This window comes from Mesoplodon bidens (genome assembly GCF_964165515.1).
Source record: "Mesoplodon bidens genome assembly, chromosome: 2".
Classification (NCBI taxonomy): domain Eukaryota; kingdom Metazoa; phylum Chordata; class Mammalia; order Artiodactyla; family Ziphiidae; genus Mesoplodon; species Mesoplodon bidens.
In genome coordinates, this window is record NC_138177.1 from 84,841,152 (window position 1) to 84,864,176 (window position 23,025).

Here is a 23,025-nt window from a genome sequence, read left to right on the forward strand (position 1 = left end):
ACACAGTGTAAGCAAATGCTGTTGGAAAAATGGTGACAGTAGACTTGCTCCTTGCAGAGTTGCCACGAACCTTCAATTTGTAAAAAACACAATATCTGCAAAGTGTGTTAAAGTTAAGCACAATAAAATTGAGGACTTCCTGTATTTTGCTGTAACCAGGACTCTGTGTTATTGTGGAAGGAGCATGAGATTTTGGTCCAGAGAGACTTGGCTTTGCATTAACAATCAGAATGACTTTGGGCAAGGCACGTCACTCCCCAGAGCCCCAGTTTTCTAATTTGGGAAGCAAGGGTAAGGTACTCCTTGCCTTATAGCATTGTAAGCAGGATCAAATAGATAATATTTGGAAAGTGCTCTGTGTACTATAAAATGTTATGCATGAGAAATATATTCTTTTTGTAACAATATATAGAGTAAGGGTCCCTGAGCACTCTAGATGGCAGTTGTGCTTCCACAAGATTTGAAGTAAATTTATGACTTAATTCATTAAATACATTCTGTCAGGTGAATTTCTCCCAAGTCAGGAATATTTCTTAAGGGGTGTGTGTGTGTGTGTGTGTGTGTGTGTGTTGAGAGTTTGATGAATGTACCAGCATATTCCCCGACCTCAGAAAGCTGTTCTCAGGACTGAAATCCTGAGGACCTTGACTTTCCAGAAGCCTGGACGATTTCATTGTGTTTCGCTAGGGTGGAAAATAGTCATCAGTGGTCCAGTCATACAAGAAAACTACACGTGAAGAGAATCCAATCCATAGGAAGATTTAGAGCGTATTGAAATGCAATTTCTGGCCTACCACAGATATCTTGTCTAAAATCCCAGGGTAAACACTGAAGGCTTCATCTGTTTTTCACAGTCAATGCCTAAAGCTATAAATAGGTCTAAAGCTCATCCGTCTACTTTTAGCAGAGAAGGGTCAAATTACAGGGGCAAAGCAAAATAATAAAATGAATGTCAGCGTGTTTTATAGTGTCAGTCAGTCATCCCCACAGTCTCCTGTCTCTTCCTTTCTACTGTGCTATCCTAGAATCAAGGATCCCAGCACAATGCCTCTGTTGAAACTTCCAGGTAGGTGTGCAAAAGTGTTTGGAGAGTTCACTTCTTTTAATATGCAATCAATCCTTTAACTATCATGTCAGCTCGGGAATCCTTTATTTAAGGTTCATAGTATTTTAACTAATACATTTCAGGAAAAGACAAGATAAGGTTTTCAAGGGGATTTTGGTTTTTAGTTTTAGGAGGGAGGTAATCTTCTAAAACTGTATCATGTAGTAGCATCCTTGATGATCCCAGTAGAAAACTGTGTAAGATATTTATTATCTACTCTGCTAGTCTAAACAAAACCTGTGCTGCCACACTTGGGAGAAGGGTCCTATACAATGTCTTTAGCTATACCATTAGCTGAAAATCATGAGAATAATGGCAATATTAATATTAATCTGTGTATTCTGATGGTTCACAATCCAGGTTTGTACACAGAGTAATTTTCAAAATAATAATTTTATAAGTCTTTTTCATTATAAAAGTAATACATTTCATGTGAAATAAAAAGAGAAATTTCACTGAAAAATAAGAGTAATAAACACTCATTTAGAGAAACTGAGAAATTTAGAAAAGTAGTTATAAAAAAAAAACCTCACAATCCTCATCATCCAAAGATAACTTTTAACATGTTAGTGTTTTTCTTTCAAACTATTTTCTTTGAAAATTTAAAGAATTTTTTTTAAAAACCACAGTTGAGATTATATTATACATGTGACTTTGTATCCTGCCCCTTTTTTTGGCTTCACATTATAACTTAATCAGTTACCATGGCACTCCAAACTCTTCCTAAACATCATTTTAAATGGCTGTATAATATTCCAATTTTCTTAACCAATCCCTTAAGTTCTTTATGATTTTTTTAAGTATAAATGTGCTCTGACAATAATATTTGTACCTAAAGCTTCTTCCATGTTTAAGGATTATTTCAGTAGAATAGATTCTCAGAAATGGCTGTTTGGTAGGTGTTAATTGTTTACCAAATAATCTGTTTTCATTTACCTGCAATCCGCATTGTATGAGAGTTTCCATCCCTCTTGATCAGGTTTTTAAATATCATATTTTACAAAGAGTACCTTTTTAAAATTATAAACATAAATTTAAAGAGACAAATTAGAAAGGAAAAGAAAACGAAGAGCTATATAATAACTATATTCCCAGGGTTTTCTATTGGCAGCAAATTGTAGAAAAATGGAAGAATGAGCTTTAATAACACATCCCACCACACCCCTTTCTTATATAAACCTACCTATTTCTATTCCAAAGCATTGATTAGTAGCCACAATGATTTTTGAAAGTTGTTCATATATTTTATCTTGTTCTATTTTATTTCATACAGCTGAAGAAAAATGTGAGTATTTTGGGCTATTTTTTCCTGCCATTTGCCAAAGTATCAATTTCTAAATGATACTATTCTTTAATTCAGAAGCATGTGTATTTTTCAGCAGTGTTTATTAATGATACCATTAAAAGCCAACAAAGATCTATAATGACCATAGATCTCCCATAGCATAGCAAATGAACTCATGAATTTTCCTGCCTCCAAAAAAAAAAAAATCCCTTTTTTAAAGAGAACCTCAGAGGACATTCATTTGATATTCTGAAATAAAATAATCTTCTCCTTTAGACATTAGTTAAGGGGACCTACTGAGTCCTGCCGTAGTAAACCCTCCTCCAATGCAAAAAATTCCATGGTGAAATTTTGTGACCAGATAAAGTGAAACCCATTTTTGATAAAATTGTAAATTTTTATGTATGTTCCCCTCCATCTCAAATCAGACTTGTCCTTTGACGGACTGATAGTACTCATGGTGCCTCTGAGTTCCTCTATGAGATTCCATGTGGCAGATGAAAGATATACAACCTGTCTTTCCTACACATTAATAAAGCACTGCTGAGAAATAAGCATGTTTTTCTGGGTCTGTTGGGTGAAGAAGCAAGCATGATATTTCTATTCTCAAGAGTCTTGCACTTCCCATGTTAGTAATAATAATCCCCAACTTCTGGATAGTACTGTGTAGTTTTTAAAGTATTTCTTGTTCAATCTTTACAACAATTCTCTGAAGTTGACATTATTATTATTAATATTCCTCTTTTATATGATGAACACTGAGGCTTCTTGTGATTATATGGTTTTCCCAAGGCCACCCAGCTGTCACAGACACTTTTTCTCACTCCTAGTCCAGTGTTCTTTCTGCTTCACCACTCTGCTTCTTGTTTCTATTCTCTTATCTATTCTCTGTCTAAATGTGGATGTCCTAACCTCAAGACATTGCCACTCAGATGCTCCATTATCTCAAACATGCTCAAAAAAGAACTCAGCAATTATCTATATAAACCTCAGGGAGTCATCTGTACTTCACTCCATGAATTAGGTTGTCACCAAATCTTATCTACTCACCTTTTGAAATGTCAGTTTCACTCTTTCCTCTCCCTAATCACCACCACTCCCTGAAGTATTTTTGAAAGGCAAAGCTCTTGAATTAGGAATCAAATTTCAGCTGTGGTTACATGAAGCCAAAACAACTGGTTGATTCAGTGGAAGGAAATATCAACCATATAATTTTTGGTGATAATGTAAGCTACTTCTTGAGAGTAGAGTTTCTACTTTTCAACTGTCTATAGTGACTTAGGGAGATACAACCTAGTAAAAACAATGTTTAAAAACATGAAACAAATAGATATGTGCAGTCCCACATAATGGATGCTTGTTTTGGAAGAGCCAGATCTCAAGCAAGTAGGATTTGGTTCCTGGGACTCCATTTCCATACTTTCCTTCCTGAGACCTCCAACAGCATTGCCACAGACCCGTCATGACAAGCCAGTTGCATAGTCATCTTCATTCTCCTCATCATCATCATCAGAGCCGACTGGCCTATTTCCATTTGCTCCCCATGGTACATGAAGCCTCTTTTAATTTCTGCTTGTCATTCATCCTTTAGGTGCATGTGCTTGCCTGTGATGCTCAGGGAGGAATGATACTATTTCTGGGGAACAGTTGGCTGTGGGGTGGGGAGACATTCTCAGGTCATCAAATGTATCTACTTAGTGTTTTATTTGTTCCTTCATGGATCTTGGTGCTTGCCAAAAAACTAAGGATAGCATCCAAAGATGCTTGTCAGTTTCAGGAAGTGCTTGAGCTCAATGAGACAAATAGATGCATGAAGTTCAGCCAACATATTGGGCTTCTCTGTTACTCTGCTGTGACAAGCCAAGTTTGAAAACTGGCTGACATGACTGTTAGCGTTGGTGAAGTTATGAGTCAGTTACTCTCATTTCCAATGTATGCTTCAGCCTATACTAAGCCATACCGTTTATCATTTCCTTAATAACCCAAACCTAACCCCAAATACCAAATATCAGTCTGAGCAATGCTACCAAATTATGTCATTCAGTTTAATCTGGTGTTTTATTTTCCTTTAAAAAATTGCTCTAAAAAAGCATTTTCACATATATTATCTCACTTGATGTCACAACAGCCTTGTGAGTGAGGTTGGTAGGTATTAGTATTCCCACTTTCTACATAAGGAAACTGAAACAGGAGAAGGTGAAGGAGTTGGTAAGTACAGAACAGTACTTGAATACAGTACACTTACCTAAATTGTAATTGAAAATGTGTCATTTTGGAGACTTGTATAGACATTGAAGGGGCAGGAGTGGGGGGGATCTATCTTTCTGCATGCAGTTTGCTTTGTCATCACATGAAGAATGTTTCTGTCTTCTGCTGTTGCTCCAAATATCCAGCTGTTTGCCATTCTCATTATTTGCTACCTGCTCTTTTCTGGAAATACCAAGAGACCTTTAGAAGTATTGGAGGTTATAACTACTCAGATGGAAACAGCTGGGTGTCTGGAAAACACAATAGAACTTAACAGAAAAGCAGATACTTGATGGCCATCACCACCCTATATGATAAAACTGGTTGTCTTGTATCCTAAGGATCTTGGGGTTGTTCATTGCCAGGCTAAAGGTCATCCTTCCACCCATTTTAAGAATGGGAAAATTAAGGCAAGTAAAAGTAAAATGGGCTGTCCAAAGGTCACTCATTATGGAAGGCCACATATCCACAAGAAATGGGACTCCCAACACTAGGCAGTAAATATTAGAGATTCCCCCCCCACACCAGCACATCACCAAGTCATCAGGATTTGAAAAAAATGAGGTTGTGATGTGTGACAGAAACACAATATCCGTCTTATAAGGAAGAAAGGCCCTAAAGTACACATTTATTTTTCAGAACTATTTAGATCACTTATTCTGTTCAGGAAGAAGAACGCCAAGGACCAACAACCCTATCCACATCTTTAAAACCGTCAGAAAAATTCCACCAACCTGATAGGAAGGACTATGCTGCATGGTTACTATGAAATCAAACTTAGCCCCGCCAGAAACAGGTGATCTTGGGTTAAGTGCTAGTCCTGCAAGAGCCCAATACCATCTTTAGGACCCTCCTAAAGTGTGCTGTAAGAATCTGACCCGTGATTCTGAGAATGGATGTCCAAGCTACCCACACAGACACCCACTAAAGAGAGAATAGGCATGAAGCTCCATCATGTTTCCGGCACACTGGGCGGAGAGCAGGGGAGCCATGTACCCAGGGAAGTCCTTAGCACTGTGCCTTATGTGTAGCAGAAACTCTTGGATGACTCCTGAGAAAGTGCTTGAACACTAACACGTGAAAACCCCTTTTAGCTATTGATGATGCAACGCGGAGCTTTGCTGAAAAAGTGTTTGCCTCTGAAGTCAAAGATGAGGGAGGCCGTCATGAGATCTCCCCTTTTGATGTGGATGAGGTCTGTCCAATTTTGCACCGTGAGACGCGCGAACACCTATTCCAGCTGGAGGCTCTGTCCACCTCCACAGCAGGCAGGAGGTAAGTGGTGTAAGTAGAATGCTTTGTACGTTGGGACACAAGGAAGGGACAATGTCAGGGCAGATGGTTCACTCTGAATGGTGATTCAACGTGGAGGAAAAACTCTGTCAGAGTTAAACCCACACCCCCCCCAAACACACACACTGAATACACTAGGGTGAAGCGACGAGGACCAAAAAAGAAGAAAACAGTGGCCTTCCTACCTTCATCCAATCTGCCTTTAGTTGAAGCATTCCTGTTCACCCAAGCAAGAGGACATGATCTACCATGTGATTGTTCCAAACCAAAGTGGACTGATGGCTGCTGTGTGCACACTCAATTTCCACACTATGTAGAAACTGGAACTCAAGAGCCTCATCTTTGGACTCTGTCCTTAGTCAACCTTAGTGTTGTGTTACCTGATAGGAATCCTGCCCTCCAGCCAGTCTGACCTCCTCCAGGCCTCAGGGATACAGCCCTCCGTTTCTGCCCTCAGGCACCGCCCATCCTATGCCTGTGATGCGTAACTACTGCCTTCCCTGAACAGATCCCTCTCCACAAAGTCTGTTTATTTTCCCTTCTTTGAACTACTCTAGTACTCACTACCTGTCACTATGTGCCACAGTTTAGTCCTCAAACCTGTTATTGACCACTTACTTGGACACCCCTCCTCAAAACACTCCCCCCCCCGCAACCAGCTTCATGGGGAGAAGGTCATTCTGCAGTCCTTCCCTTGGTTTTATTTCTTTAAGGAAATAACAACAATCTACCTTCTTTGGCATCCCCCATAGGACCTAACATAGGGCATGGGTCAAAGTAGAAACTGAATAAATACATGTTGATTTGAGGAAGTAATGTTGATTAAGCAACTTACAAGTTCCAGGTAGTGTGCTAAGCATTTTATAAACATTAAATCTCACAGAAATCCTGAATGGTAGACATTATTACACCACTTTTTTAGAGAGAGAGACAGAAGCTCACAGAATTTAAGGGACATGCACCAAATGACACAGGTACTAACTGACATAGCCTGTGCTTACTGCAGCACCCAGACCTCCTGTTCTGCTGGGAGTGGGCCTCCTGTGCAGGACAGTGTCATGCTGAGAGTCTTCTAGTACATTCCCTAAGGCCCACTGTTCCAAGGTATACGAGGACGAAGGGAACACTGTAACATGATACCCCTTTCCATAAGGTTGGATCCTGTTTCTGACACCCAGCCCACATTTAATTTTTGCTGTTTTTCCTCAAAATGAAATTGTATAGTGGAACATCAACTGATCACAATGAAACTCGCAATGAAGATAAAGTTAACTCTTTTTATTTTTCAATTTCAAACCGAGAAAAAAGCGTTTCTTCGGAAAGAAGACCATTAGTTTGTCCGTTCCACAAAGTGAAACATCTTCCACCAAATTGTCCCCCATTGATGAATACATTTCTTCGTCTCCCACCTACCAGACCGTGCCTGATTTTCAGAGAGTGCAGATCACAGGCGATTATTCCTCTGGGGTGAGTTTCTTCTTGCCCCTCACATGTAGCTGTTAGAAAGATACTCAGCTTGATTGTTTCAGCTTCTTTCCTTCCTCCCCTTGCTTTTGAGTCATAGCTCAGCTGTCCTTTGCTATACTTCATTATCACATTTCAATACCAATATGCTATGACTTTTAAAAAAATTTTATTGAAGTATGATTCATATACAATGTTGTGTTAACTTCTACTGTACAGCAAAGTGATTCAGTTTTACATATATATATATATATATATATTCTTTTTTATATTCTTTTCCATTATGGTTTATCACAGGATACTGAATATAGTTCCCTGTGCTATACAGTAGGACCTTGTTGTTTACGATATGCTATGACATATTTCTGTTTTGCTTTTATCATCTCACATAATTTCTCCTCCTTTATCTCATTTGCTTGCACATGCGAATACGCAGTAGAATGTGATGTGTGTGTTACAGAATACAGCGGACAGATTTTGGCAAAAGAACCAAAGAGAGTAGCAGCTGAACTAGTCTCACTGAGGGCATCATAAAGCAGGAAAGGGAGCCTCAGGGAGGCCCGGGGGGCAGGGTGGGGAGGGGCTCTTGGGGAAAGATGGACCCAGAGCAGACCTAGAATGGAGAGAAGCGCTGCAGGTAGCATTAACCAGTCAAAGAAAACAGATCAGGAGAAAGAGAGAGAAAAGAGGAAAGAAGAGTGGAGGGACCAGAGGAAAGAAGACGCGAGAGGACTTTGCTGACAGTGCAGTGATTAAGAGTCCGCCTGCCAATGTAGGGGACATGGGTTCGATCCCTGGTCCGGGAAGATCCCACATGCCGTGGAGCAACTAAGCCCGTGCGCCACAACTACTGAGCCTGCGCTCTAGAGCCTGCAAGCCACAACTACTGAGCCCACGTGCCACAACAACTGAAGCTCACCTGCCTAGAGCCTGTGCTCTGCAACAAAGAGAAGCTACTGCAATGAGAAACCCGTGCACCGCAATGAAGAGTAGCCCCTGCTTGCCACAACTAGAGAAAGCCCGCGTGCAGCAATGAAGACCCAACACAGCTAAAAATAAATAAATTTATTTTTTAAAAAAAGAAGAAGAAGAAGATGAGAGAGGTCAGAACATTCTAATGCAGCTATTGTTTTTCTACCAACTGTCCTGTCCAATTTCATCACAGATGCTTACACAGTAGATTATTGCTTGGAACAGATTCTGGTATGCCACAGGGATAGTAAACTCAGGTTGCAAACAACTTGACCTGCTTGTCCTATCCAGAACAGTTGGTCAATAAATAAATCTCTGCCACATGGACTTGCAAAATCAGCATCATATTGGTGAAATTGCTGTTTAGCCATTGGTCTATGCTCCAAATATAGTTTTAATGACCAGTCCTAAACCCTCTTCTCAAGTAACTGACCCACTTAGGGTCAGTCCCAAGATATTTTAAAATGACAGAGCAATGAAATGGACACTATTCTTGTTTATTCGTTTTCTGCATGATAACATGTGTGCTCTATAAATGGCAGGGATTTTAGATGCTAAATAACTGAAATGAAATGTTTAATAGCAACATGGAAAACAAAGTTTGGAGAAGGCCAGAGTTCAAAAAACCCACAAATATTAAGAGACAAACTTGATCCCTATGTGCTTGGTGGAAATGAAAACAGGAATAAAAAGAAAGAAGATGAGAGGAAGGACAAGGCTCACAGAAGTCAGGGATTAGCTTCTCCTCCTATAAAAGCTGGAGGGCACCTGAAATCTCGGCCTGGAGTCTTTTTTTTTTTTCTTTCTTTCTTTCTTTTTACTTTTTTCTTTTTTCTTTTTTTAACATCTTTATTGGAGTATAATTGCTCTGAAGAACCAAGTATGTGGCTACACCTGTTGGCTGAAGGTGGCTGAGCTGCTGAGCTACACTCCACCTAGTTGTAGCCTGTACCTGAATCAGTCTTTGCCTTTATAACTGAACAGAGAGGTAAAGGGGGAATTAGGGCGAAGTTCCCAAGGCCATTCATCCCAGAAAAACAACAAATTCATTGTAATCAGTCCTTATTGAGCACATACTCTGTGCCAGGCACTCTGCGCTAAGTGCTGAGGACAAGAAGGTGGATAGATCCAGCTCTTGTCCTCAAGGAGCTTTTAGATGTGTGGCCCATTAGGTAGCAAAGGAACAAGCATGCTATTGGAAGCAGACCCCCAGACCTAGCACCTGTGCCAGACTCTCTTGGCCAAGGTCAGCAAGTCATTAAAAAGAGTTCAACTGTTTAGGATTAATATCTGGACTTCAAACCATTGGGAACAAGCTTACATTGGTCCCAGAAAGTCTCTGCATTCTGATGATGAGCATGCAATGATTTAGAGTTATAACTGTTTGGGCATGTCAAGCCCAGCCAGGAGTTGGGGATGGGGCCAGGGAAATAGACCAGTTTTAGGAAACTTCCAGCAGTTCTAAGAAAATTTTACTCTAGAATCTCTGTTTTTAGTCCCAGATAAAATTCTGTTCAAAACCGTCCCAAAGAATGACTGCTCACAGGATGATGTTCTGATCCGTCTCTAGCTACAGAAGGCAGTGCATGGGTGACAGGATTTGAGGGAAGTGTGACACCTTATTCCTCCCCCAATTTTTCCCACACTGACCAGCAGGTGATCTGAGTTCTCAAATTACACCAACATTGTCTTTCAGTTGAGATATTGTCTTCAGAAGCCCACACTTAAAATGTTCTTTTGTTACCTGGAGAAAGTATTGTCCATGTTAGAATGGGTTCTTTTAATCATGTTTGTTAGATAATCACTGCTATCTAGCAAAAACCAAAAACAAATACGGGACTGTAAGGAAAGACTCATAGGACAGACACGTTTTGGCAGAAATGGAAGAGCGATTAAAACTTCAGGGCCTGCTCCTTGAGGGAGACCTAGGGCCCAAGTTGAGTGAGAAGCAGGAGCGGCTCAGCAGGGCCTGTGACACCCAGGAGAGCTGGGAGGTGCCAATGACAAGCTTTACCCGCTTCTCCAGTTTTCACGGGAGCTACTCTGAAATTTTCTTGGTAGGTTACGGTTGAAGATTTCGAAATGGTTTGCAAAGGTCTTTATCGGGCATTGTGTATACGGGAGAAGAATATGCAGAAGTCGTTTCAGAGGTTTCCAAAAACCCCTTCCCGGTACTTGAGGAACATTGAGGGTGAGGCTTGGGTAGCAAATGAGAGCTTCTATCCAGGTAAGTAATTTTCTTATATAATGTCTGGAATAGAGCTTTAGGTTTAACTACTAACTGTTAAATGTGCCCCATGATTATAAGTAACCCAGTTTTAAGATATCATAGTCATCTTTGGCTCCGTTCTCTCTCCCCCACCAAGTGCCCAGTCACTTGATCAGTCTGTACAATATCTCTCAGAACCTCCTCTCTTCACCATTCCTCAAGCCCTAAATTAGGTGCATATTTCTCTTTGTCCAGATCATTGCAATAGCTTCCTAACTACTCTGTTAAATTCTAATCTCACTTCCTTTCTGTTCATCCTCACTTTGGTACCAGTAATTATAAAACAGATCTGAGCACATCCTTCTCCTGACAAAAACCTTTAACTAGTCCCCCTACAAACTTAAGTCCAGTCTTGAGGCTGACATTCAAGGCCTACTACTATCTAACTATGTTTTTTTTTGTGGTTTTTTTTTTTTTTTTTTTTGCGGTACGCAGGCCTCTCACTGTTGTGGCCTCTCCTGTTGCGGAGCACAGGCTCCGGACGCGCAGGCTCAGTGGCCATGGCTCACGGGCCCAGCCGCTCCGCGGCTTGGGATCTTCCTGGACCGGGGCACGAACCTGCGCCCCCTGCATTGGCAGGCGGACTCTCAACAACTGCGCCACCAGGGAAGCCCCTAACTGTGTTTTATTTACCTGTTATTTATTTATTTTTGAACTTGCACACTCAATCTATTTATAAACTTACCTCCTTTACTCCACCTTTGAACTCTTTGTCCTGGTTGGAAGCATATCCTGTTGTCCATTTAGATCAGCACATTCCTGCCCCTGTACTGTTGCCATGCCATTCCCTGTGCTGCATTGCCCTTCCTTTCACTTTTTTACTATATGTCCAAATGTCCAGATCCAGTCTCATCCTTCAAGGTGCAGCCCAACCATTATCATTTCCTTCCTTCCTCGGACCTCTGGATAAAAGTAAACTACAGGTTTTGACTTTCCATAGCACTTTATTTACATATCTCATTTTTACTTTCTTTCTTATATAGTACATATTTTAAAACAATCAGATTTTAATAATTTCTATTGTATAACTGTATCATAATTTATTTAACCAATTCCTATATTTAGGTGTTTAGATTTCTGACTTTTAAAAGTTTATTTCCAACAAGGTTACAATAAACATCTTTATTAAGACATCTTTGTACAATTGCTCTATATCTTTAGGGTTAGACTTCTAGAATTGAAATTCAGGGGAGACAGCTATTTAAGGTTTTTGAACTATCAAATTGTTATGTTGTTAAAGATTTCCAGTTCTAGAGCTTCTTCTCTTTAATTCTTTTTAATATTAAAATCATATTAAACATGTTCCAGTTTGGTAACTCATAACATTGGTTTGTTCATCTTCTATAGTATTGACATTTAGGATGTCTTGCCTTCGTTTCTCCTAAATTATACTTTATCTCTCTAGTATATTTAAGAGTAGGGACTCGAAAGTTTATATTTGACATAGCAATGTACTGTCTCACTTCTTTCGTGTTCCTTATCTCAGTTTTGGATAGAAAATGTGCCAACTTTTTCTTTTTCTTTTCTTTTGGTCATCAAAATTTATAGAGCAGGTTCTTTTTTTTTAATATATAAATGTTTTTTAGTAAATTTATTTATTTATTTTTGGCTGCGTTGGGTCTTTGCTGCCGCACGTGGGCTTTCTCTAGTTGTGGTGAGCGGAGGCTCCTCTTCGTTGCAGTGCGTGGGCTTCTCACTGTGGTGGCTTCGCTTTGTTGCAGAGCACGGGCTCTAGGCACACGGGCTTCAGTAGTTGTGGTACTCGGGCTCAGTAGTTGTGGCTCGCAGGCTTAGCAGTTGCGGCGCACGGGCTTAGTTGCTCCACGGCATGTGGGATCCTCCTGGACCAGGGCTCAAACCCGTGTCCCCTGCATTGGCAGGCAGATTCTTAACCACTGCGCACCAGGGAAACCCGATACAGCAGGTTCTTATTAGTTATCCATTTAATACATATTAGTGTATATATGTCAATCCCAATCTCCCAATTCATCACACCACGCCCCTAAAACCTAAAACTGCTCCAAAAAATTAAGTCTATTAAAAAATAACCACTCTAGGGCTTACCTGGTGGCGCAGTGGTTGAGAGTCCGCCTGCCGATGCAGGGGACACGGGTTCGTGTCCCGGTCTGGGAGGATCCCACATGCCGTGGAACGGCTGCGCCAGTGAGCCATGGCCGCTGAGCCTGCGCGTCCGGAGCCTGTGCTCCACAACGGGAGAGGCCACAACAGTGAGAGGCCCGCATACCGCCAAAAAAAAAAAAAAAAAAAAACACTCTAAATTAAGACTGATAGAGAAGCTTGGTTTAAATAAGGAAAAGGCCCAAACTCTACGTTTTAACAGTAGTTTTACTTTTATTTCTACACAGTCATCTCAAATGTTAATAAAATGCTCTTAACAAGAAGACTTTAACAACTTTAATAAATAACGAAAATGGTTTGTAAGTAGTATTGCAATTATATAAACAGCAATTCTGAAGAACTTGAAAATCATTCTTACACTAGATAAAATGTTATAGTTATTTTATACTACTAATTTAGCCACCTTTGGGAAATAATGTAAAAATAAACTTTAGCTTAGCTCTGAATAATTACAACTTATGACATACAGAATTCCATACAAATGAGATCTTACAGTATTTAACTTTGGTTATTTTTATGTGGTCATTCATCCTATGTGCTGATATACTATTGTGTGTTTTATTGAAAAAGTCTCTACCCCTCCTATGAAGAAGAGAGAAGACCCCTTCCGAACAGATAACCTCCCGGAAAACCTCGGTTATCACCTCAAAATGAAGGACGGTGTGGTTTACATCTATCCTAATGAAGAAGCAGCCAGCAAAGAGGAGCCTAAGCCACTTCCTTACCCAAATCTGGACACCTTCTTAGATGATATGAATTTTTTACTTGCTTTAATTGCCCGAGGACCCGTGTAAGTGTTAAGACCTAAACTACTGCTACTATTACTACTACTGACAGTAAGGCTATGTATTAATTAATTGCTTATAAGGTTCAAACACTATGTTAAAACCTTCATGTGCATTGTTTCTTTTTCTTCTCACAATCGTTCTATGAGGTGGGTATTTTTATAACTCCCGATTTACACGCTGAGACTTTGACGAGTTAAGTGATTTGTCCAAAGTCACACAGGTGGCTGAGACAGGCTTTGAGCCCCAATCCTCCCTCATTATTATTTATGTACTATTTTGATGAAAAGATTAAGTCCTTGGAGCCCAATACTTTTCAAGTTAGATTAATGAGGAGTAAGCCAGTTCCATTTGGAAACAAACATAATAGTTTTCTACAGGTTATAAGGGTCCTGATAGTTTTGAAATTGTGACTGTTTTCCTTAAATGTCTGGAATTTTTTACAATCATGATTTAATTTTCACAGTAAGACCTATACCCACCGGCGCCTGAAGTTCCTCTCCTCCAAGTTCCAGGTCCATCAGATGCTCAACGAGATGGATGAGTTGAAGGAGCTGAAGAGCAACCCCCACCGGGATTTTTACAACTGCAGGAAGGTAAACATATTCGGTGCTCAGGGGTCATTCCTGGACAAAAACACTAATCCACTTATTTCTTGAACAGGACAAGAAAGATACTGTTTTTCTGATTCATGTAAGATTTCTGCAGGTTCGGTAGAACTTCATGAAAGCAGATAGATGATGTCTAAAAGATTAAAATGCCTTTTCTACTGTTTTCTGCATAGAAAGGTTTATCACATATTGCCATAAAAATTATAGTTATCATCAACAACAAAAATAATAAAAACGAATAGAACCTCAAAAACCGCTATTCTAGGATTTGAAAGGTCTTCATTCTAGTCCTCTTTCTTCTACTTCCTGACTGTAAGACATTGGGGGGGAAGTGATTAAATATTTCTGAGTTTCAGTTTCCTCATTTGTAAAACTGGGAAATATATCTGCTCAGTCTAGTTCACAAGAGGATTGTGAATAACAAATGGAAAACTAATCAACTAGAAACACTTCCAAGATGTGTCCTGACCACTTAAATAATTGCAAGGAAGCGGGAGTAGGAAATATATGAGCAGAGCTTTGGGACCAAACCCTGGCTCAGCCACCTGTATAACCCTGTGCAAATTACTTAATCTATCAAAACTTCTGCTTATAAAACTGTACTCATAAAAATACCTAACTCATAAGTGCCATCGCTGTGCCATGGCTTCATCATTTCAACCTTTCTCCCTTTGGGGCTGAAAGCTGTAGCAGCTGCTTCACTTCCAGCTGTGTCTCATGGGTGGAGAATTGTCCCCAAGACTTTTGTGTGGATCAAATATAGGAAGTAAATTTGATGCACAGATATCCAAGAGAAGCAGGCAATATTATTATAATCCAGCCTAATCTTTCACATCCTCACCCTTTCACAAGGGCACAAAAAGGTGCTATGGGTTCATTTTTTGCTCGGCCACCTCCACCAGCTGCCAGGTCACACCCCTATCATATACTCTTTTCTCCCATCACGGTGGGATTGGCAGGCACCACAGAGAAGCATAACTCAAGCTGATTGTTGGTTTTTCTTTGTCTGAATATACACACAGGTGGATACCCATATCCATGCAGCCGCTTGCATGAACCAGAAACATCTACTGCGCTTTATTCAGAAATCTTACCAAGTTGATGCTGACAGAGTGGTCTGTAGCACCAAGGAGAAAAATCTGACCCTCAAGGAAATTTTTGCTAAATTAAAAATGCATCCCTACGATCTGACTGTTGATTCTCTGGATGTTCATGCTGTAGGTTGAAAAGATAATGTCAGTTTCATCTAATACTCAGAAGCCCACATGCCTTTCTCCTACAAACTCTCCCTTCTCAGAGCCCACTAAACTACATGGGCTTACCATGCTGACTGAAAGAACCCATGGACAATTTTGAGGTTCTCTCATTGTCAGCTGTATTGGATTCCATTCTTGGAGCCCAAGCCCTTCTCCTGTTTTGTTCTGTTTTGTTTTGTTTTTTAAATAAATTAATTTTATTTATTTTATTTTTGGCCGTGTTGGGTCTTCGTTGCTGTGCACGGGCTTCCTCTAGTTGTGGTGAGCTAGGGCTACTCTTCATTGTGGTGCACATGCTTCTCATTGTGGTGGCTTCTCTTGTTGTGGAGACGGGCTCTAGGCACGGGCTTTAGTAGTTGCAGCACGCAGGCTCAGTAGTTGTGGCTCGTGGGCTCTAGAGCACAGGCTCAGTAGTTGTGGCACACTGGCTTAGTTGCTCCACCCCAAACCCTTCTCCTGTTACCAGACCCCTGTTCCTTGTGGCCATTCCCTAACTCTCTGTGTTCAGGCAGCTCTGATAAAGATACACTTATGCTCCTGTTTCCTGATGCAGGGACGTCAGACTTTCCAGCGTTTTGATAAGTTCAATGACAAATACAATCCTGTAGGAGCAAGTGAGCTACGGGACATCTACCTGAAGACAGACAATTACATTAATGGGGAATATTTTGCCACTATCATCAAGGTGAGGAGAAATCAACCAGATCTATGGTACCTGGCCTGGTTCTTGAGGAGGGGGAAGAAGAGAGGGAGGGAAGGAAGGAGAAAAGAGGGAAGGAAGGAAGGAGGGAAGAAGAAAGGGAGGGAGGGAAGAAGGAGAGAGGGAAAAAAGGAAAGAGAAAAGAGGGAAGGAAGGAAGGAAAGAAGGGAAGGAGGGAGGAAGGGTGCTATCCCTGGGGTCAGGCAATACACAAATGAATGTGATAATTTCTTCTGAAACATTCACTGTAATGATTTTCAAAGACCTTGATTCCTAGGACAGAGACCCTAAGGGTGTGGATTTGGGATTAAGGACCCGGCTCTTCCAGGCTTTTGGAGTTGTAAGTTCAGGAAGAATTAGGATCAGAATCCATCCTGATCTTCATGACACCTGAACATTAGGAGGCGGGAATGACAGGTGCAGTTGGGAGATGTGTGTTTTGGGAGATAGGGGGCATATGAAAAGCTGAATTTCTTTTGCAGCAGTGCCTTGGGATTTCATCATCTTTAGTCTGACTCTTTTTCTCTCTAGACTCTATTACATCCTATCAGTCTCTTAGCCCGACTAGCTCCCCCCTCACCTCTCAGGCTCCTTACATCTTAAGCTTGATAGTTTTCCTCCGACTTCCTTTCATATTTCCTCTGTTCTTCTTAGTACCCATCTCCTCTCCCTAGACCTCACAGGTTTAGACCCCTGAGGGACCCATGGGAATTCCTGGCTTTGGACTCCTCTCTTGGCTTTGCAGGAGGTAGGTGCAGACCTGGTGGATGCCAAGTACCAGCACACTGAGCCCCGCCTGTCTATCTATGGCCGCAGTCCTGATGAGTGGAGCAAACTCTCCACCTGGTTCGTCCGAAACCGCATCTACTGCCCCAACATGACATGGATGATCCAGGTCCCCAGGATCTAGTATGTACCCACCCACTGGAAACCCTAAAGTCTGCCTTCATCCCACCTGCCTCACCTCCTCCACACCAACAAGGAATGTGCAGCACATCTGGACAGAAATAAGCTTCGTTAAACAGCACTCAGTACTGGGGCCCGGGTGCCTGGCTTTGTCCCCTCTGGGTTTAGCACTCTTGATGACAGACAGGAGTTAGGACGGTCATTTCAGTTCAGTTTTCTAACCAGGTTTTTTGGTTTTGTTTTTTAAAACAGGGGATTTTATGCAGATCACAAAATAACTTATTGAGAATGATTAAGACTTAGGATAAGAACTATATACATTTTACTATACATTTTCTTTCTCTTGGTCTTCCTCTCTGTGTCCAGTTCACTGTTTCCCATGCACATCTGTACTGGGGTGTACCTTTCTTGTATCAGAACCTCTACCACTGTCTGCCGATTGTCTCATCTACAAGTGCTCAAGTTCTCCATAATTAATGAGTATTTATTAATGGTATTATCACCTGCTAATTACTCATTGCCCTCAGGGATGTTCATATCATTGATCTTTTATCTAAGTTAAGTGTTTATATATTGTCTGGCCACCTACCTCCATGCTGTGTGTGCCCTGTGACAACACAAGAGTTTTATCCTGTCTCTTTAGCCAAAAAAAAAAGTAGCTTTTTGACTGGAGTAAAACATCCTGTCTAATATCATTAAGGAAGAGATATTAAGGCATTAGAGTGTGGTGGTTAGAAGCATGGGCCCTGGCTCTGGACTGGCTATGCTTGAATCCTGGCTCTACCACTTACTAGCTGTGTGACCTTGGCAAGTTGCATGACCTCTCTGTGCCTTAGTTTCATCATCTTTAAAATGGGGTCATAATGGTACCTAATTTATTGTGTTTTATGAGGATTAAATTAGCTAATACTTCTGGCCACTTAAAAGAGTGGATGGCATATATTGAGTGCTATATAAGAATTTGTTAGATTGCCCCCTGGCCACAGCATATCAGAGGTGTTCTTGATAACTGTTTCATGCCCACGATGCCACACATGTAAAAATCACTGAACCTTTCATGACAGAGTTCCCATACTCTTCATTTTCTATCTGGACTTAGCTGTGAACGTTTAGTTTTCTTACCACAGAGGATTTGTAGAAGATATAGGGGCATGTGGTCCAGCAGGAAATTTATACCTCCTATGCCAAACCCAAACTGAATCCTTCTTTATGGGTAACCAAGAAGAGTGTACCAGAGTGGACCTAGGATGGAGACACTAGGTCTTCTCCTGAACATGGTGTTTAGTCCTTTGCTTGCCTTTGGTCCTTTGCTTTGAACTATCAGTCCAAAAAAGCTTTTCCTCCTAAATTCTCTTCATTCCTGCCTCTAGTGATGTGTTCCGATCTAAGAATTTCCTTCCACACTTCGGAAAGATGCTGGAGAATATTTTCATGCCAGTGTTTGAGGCCACCATCAATCCCCAGGCTCACCCAGACCTCAGTGTCTTCCTCAAGCATGTAAGCATGGTCCTGAAGGCCTTCCTACGACTGCACATGAACCAGCCCGCCTACCTAGCCATGATTAATTCTTGATGCTTATCTCTGACATTTGGTCCTTGCCTTTGGAACCTGAAAGTTTGTCTGAGGGCTGGGACCCTGCGTTCAGACTGAACCCATTACGTGGCTCACTCTTCCTGACAGATTACTGGCTTCGACAGTGTGGATGATGAGTCCAAACACAGTGGCCACATGTTCTCCTCCAAGAGCCCTAAGCCCCAGGAGTGGACCATGGAAAAGAATCCATCTTACACTTACTATGCCTACTATATGTATGCAAACATCACGGTGCTCAACGGCCTGAGAAAGTAAGTAGATGAGAACTGGAGCTAGAAGGAGAATCTATTTAACACACCCCTTTCCTCATACATTGGCACCCTAGGTGGTTGAGGACCTATACTGCTGGGATGCTGCCAGCTGGCCCAGAGCAGAAATTTCTTTCCCTTGTCTTTTTCTTCGGTTTCTTTATTTATTTAGGGGCAGGAATGGACAGTTTGGAGCCTTCAGTAACTTTCACAGTTCCTTTTCTTTGGAAGTTTAGGAATTTACACTAATCACTGTGCAATTTATTATAAAATTCCATACATTTTACCCTTCTTGATATATCTGGGTAAGGAATAAATAGAGGACTATCATAATGGGGTTTTCTGGAAATGTTTCCCCGCTAAAGTGTGAGTAGGAGAAACAACGACATGGTGATATTGGTAAACTTTGGGTGGAAACTGAAGATGTTTCTGTTCAGGTAATCAAAACTTCCCTCCATACCCTCATATCCTATGTTGTCTCTTTTTTCAAAAAGCCTGTGTTTGGGAAGAATTAAGTTTATGATTTGGAATTGTCAGTTTTGCTGAATACATTGGATACCCCACTCCCTTTCACTCCCTTTCAGAGTGTTCTGGTGTTTCCTACCAGATTTTCTTATAAATCACTCTATGCCCAGAATTGTTGCCAGGTCCCAGTCAGTCACCTGTGATTGCTATAGTAGCTCCGTTTCCCTAGGGAACGAGGCATGAATACGTTTCTGTTCCGACCTCATTGTGGGGAAGCTGGAGCTCTCACCCATCTCATGACAGCATTCATGACAGCAGATAATATCTCTCATGGCCTGAATTTAAAAAAGGTGAGTTGGAAGCTCTCTTCTCAATATTAACTTTTATATTGGAGCTAGAGGAGCAGCATTTTTCCCTTATCATTCTGTCACAAGTCATTATCAACACTGGAATCAAATTAAAGTAGAGCAAAAAAAGATTTTTGAGATTATTTAGTGCATCTCATTTTACAGAGGCCCGGAGAAGTAAAGGAACTTGCTCAAGATTACCTAGATAGTTGGTGGCAGGGAGGAGTTAATGCAGATCGCCTGACTTGCATTTTAGAACTCTGACAAGGGATAAATCAGAGGCAGCTTGGCTTACCTGAAACTGGTTTTCACCAGATTTCATGTTATAGCATGTTTTAAAATGCCTCTGGTGTGAGTCAGAACTTTCTTGTAGAGAAAAAAAATGTTTCAAGGTGAAGTCTTTTGCCTAAGATGGGCCATCTAACTTAGACAATTAAAACACAAACAATTGGGTTTGACTCAATGCTTCTGAAAATTGATCCCAAATAAATTTCTTCTAAATAGTATTTACATTTAAAAACTATTATTGTTCTTTACAAGGGGATTTAAAGAATAGGTGATAATTTTGTTGAAAGGTAAAACTTGAGGTAACCAGGAGGTTTTAACTTTTCTAGTTTGTATCCCTTTTTCAACATTAAAAATTTTTTTTCACTCTTCCTTTACAGAGTCCTGTGTTACAGTATTTGTTTTTCTTAGCCCAGATTCCCATCGCTATGTCGCCATTAAGTAACAACAGCTTATTTCTAGAATATGCCAAAAATCCTTTTTTAGATTTCCTCCAGAAAGGGCTAATGATCTCACTGTCTACAGACGACCCGATGCAATTCCACTTCACCAAGGTACACATATGGAATTTTGAGCAATACAAGTATATTTTTGCTGAAATGTTGTTTACCACCCAGAATTTTAAAGTCGAATCAAGATATTTCATTATTCTTTTTGTGCAGGGTTATTTCTTTTAATGCATTCCTTTTTCTTCCTTTCTTCTTCTTCTTCTTTTTTTTTTTTTTTTGTCCTCATTTAAATAAATAACCCAAGGAGCCCCTAATGGAAGAATATGCCATTGCTGCACAAGTCTTCAAGCTGAGTACCTGTGATATGTGTGAAGTGGCAAGAAACAGTGTTCTGCAATGTGGAATTTCTCATGAGGTAGACCTGCCCTTGACTGGCTGTCCTTCTGAGTTTAGAATTTGGTAACTTGAATATTGAAAAATTAGTTGGGGAAACATGTTGAAAAATTATTTCACAAATCATGTGCAATTACTATGGACAGGGACTAGAAAAAATTATTCTGTCTCTCTGGCCATGCTTTTTGGGCAAGAGAAATAAAATATAATTAATTTCTCAGCAGACCGTGCACATTGAGGTACTGGATGAGTGCTTCAAATGGTTTATTGTTTTCCTTTTGCCCATAGCTAACATAAGGAAGGAATCTTTGTGGAGGATGTAATTATTGTCTATATCAGGGTAAAAAGAGACAACAATCATTCTGTTTCCTTTTCTCTTATAGGAGAAAGCAAAGTTTCTGGGCGACAATTACCTTGAAGAAGGCCCTACTGGAAATGATATCCGAAAGACAAATGTGGCCCAAATCCGCATGGCCTATCGCTACGAAACCTGGTGTTATGAACTTAATTTAATTGCTGAAGGCATTAAATCAGGAGAATAAAGCAAATAAACCAAATAATAATATGGGTGAGATTTTCATTGTAGAGTGTGAATAACAATAGTTACCAGTTATTGAATCCCTACTAAAGCCAAAGATTGTATTGGATATTGTTCCATTGACATTATTTCATTTAATGTTTTGCACAACTTTATAGGTATTATTACCTCCATTTTGGGGAAGATGAGTAAACTGAGGTTGGTGAAGTTAATAACCTGCACAATTGTACAACACAGGGAATATAGCCAACTTTTTATAATAACTGTAAATGGAATATAACCTTTAAAAATTATGAATCACAATGCTGTACACCTGTAACATATAGTAGTGTACATCAACTATACCTTAATTAAAAAAAGAAATGACCTTTGATTAAAAACAATAAGCTGCACAAGGATGCACCTATTGAGAAGTAGCAATGGGGACCTGGGTTTTTCTGACTCTTGAGTGTCCATGACTTCCAGGTAAAACAGTTATTAAGGCAGGGCAAAAATACAAGCAAATGATGGGACTTCCCTTGTGGTCCAGTGGTTAAGACTCTGCACTCCCAATGCAGGAGGCCCGGGTGCAATCCCTGGTCAAGGAACTAGATCCTGCATGCCGCAACTAAAATATTCTGTTTGCCGCAACTAAGACCCGGTGCAGCCAAATAAATAAATAAATATTTTTTTTAAAAAGCAAATGATTTGATATAGGGAGAATGTAGGCTTTTGGTTTATAGAATGAAACTTGCTATAGGCACTTAGATTTCTGAAAAGTCCTTTTGACAGGATACATCTGAAGGGTGGCTTTCTTAGACAAAAACAGAACAGGTGTACCCCAAGATAGAAAATCTGTAATTATGAGTTATTATACTTATGGAGAATTTATCTTATGAAAGGATTCTTAGTTTTAAGGATATAATTGACAATAAAGTTATAGTCAGCTGTAGTGCTACGTTTGAAATGATTTCACTTACCAAAATAAGATACACGTGTAACTTTTTAGAAACATTCCTGTTACTCAAGGTCAGGTGGAATTCAATCCAATTAGCCAGACCATACTTCTATACATATACAGTTGTGTTGCCATCTAGTGGTTGGGCTGATACTTCATTCCACTTATTCAATAAACAATTACTGATCAAACATCTAAAGTACCAGGTACTAGGCAGCAAAGATATAAAGAATAAGATTTCACTTCTACTCTCAATTTATTCACAGCAAGAAGTTATAACATGAGTGGATACAAATGTGAAAAAGAGCATTTTGTGAAACATCTCAGAAAGTAATGACATTTCAAATGGAAAAAAAAATTAAAAGCAAATTCCTGCATGCTTCCACATTCTGTACAGGTAGCCATAAGCATAGGCGTGATCCCAACAGCATGTTTGTACTAGCCTTGGTGTTAGAATGCTCTCCCTGGTTTCTGAAGTTGAAGTTCTGTTTGCTGAGTATTTGTAAGTCCCTTGGAAACCCTGATTTTATTTTACCTTGGCCTCTTTGTCATCAAAAGAATATAAATTGCCAAATTAAACTTTCTATTCTCAGATTTTAAAAGGCATGAACTACCATTATGTATATCTCCATCTTACCCATGAGAGGGCAGTAGAATACATACATGTTAATTCATTTATTACATCCATGCAGATTTGGTTTCCAAGTTGGTACTTGGAATTCGATCTGCTCATTTTGT

The 23,025-nt window shown here is 40.2% G+C and overlaps 1 protein-coding gene across 2 annotated transcripts; it reads left to right on the plus strand.

Annotated features, from left to right (window-relative positions):
• Positions 1-1,044: 1,044 nt before the first annotated feature.
• AMPD1 (adenosine monophosphate deaminase 1) lies at positions 1,045-21,354 on the plus strand (the record flags this gene model as incomplete). Of its 2 annotated transcripts, none has more annotated exons than XM_081223994.1 (15): positions 1,045-1,072; positions 5,732-5,912; positions 7,232-7,397; positions 10,428-10,593; positions 13,345-13,564; positions 14,026-14,155; positions 15,193-15,387; positions 15,980-16,111; positions 16,872-17,035; positions 18,403-18,529; positions 18,713-18,876; positions 19,568-19,688; positions 20,351-20,524; positions 20,724-20,834; positions 21,196-21,354. In XM_081223994.1, 15 exons carry the CDS (start codon positions 1,045-1,047, stop codon positions 21,352-21,354), a joined length of 2,238 nt encoding a protein of 745 aa, XP_081080120.1. The 2 variants fall into 2 exon arrangements, with proteins under 2 accessions (XP_081080120.1, XP_081080121.1); XM_081223995.1 differs by having other exon boundaries at positions 1,045-1,066.
• Between the last annotated feature and the right edge of the window lie 1,671 nt (positions 21,355-23,025).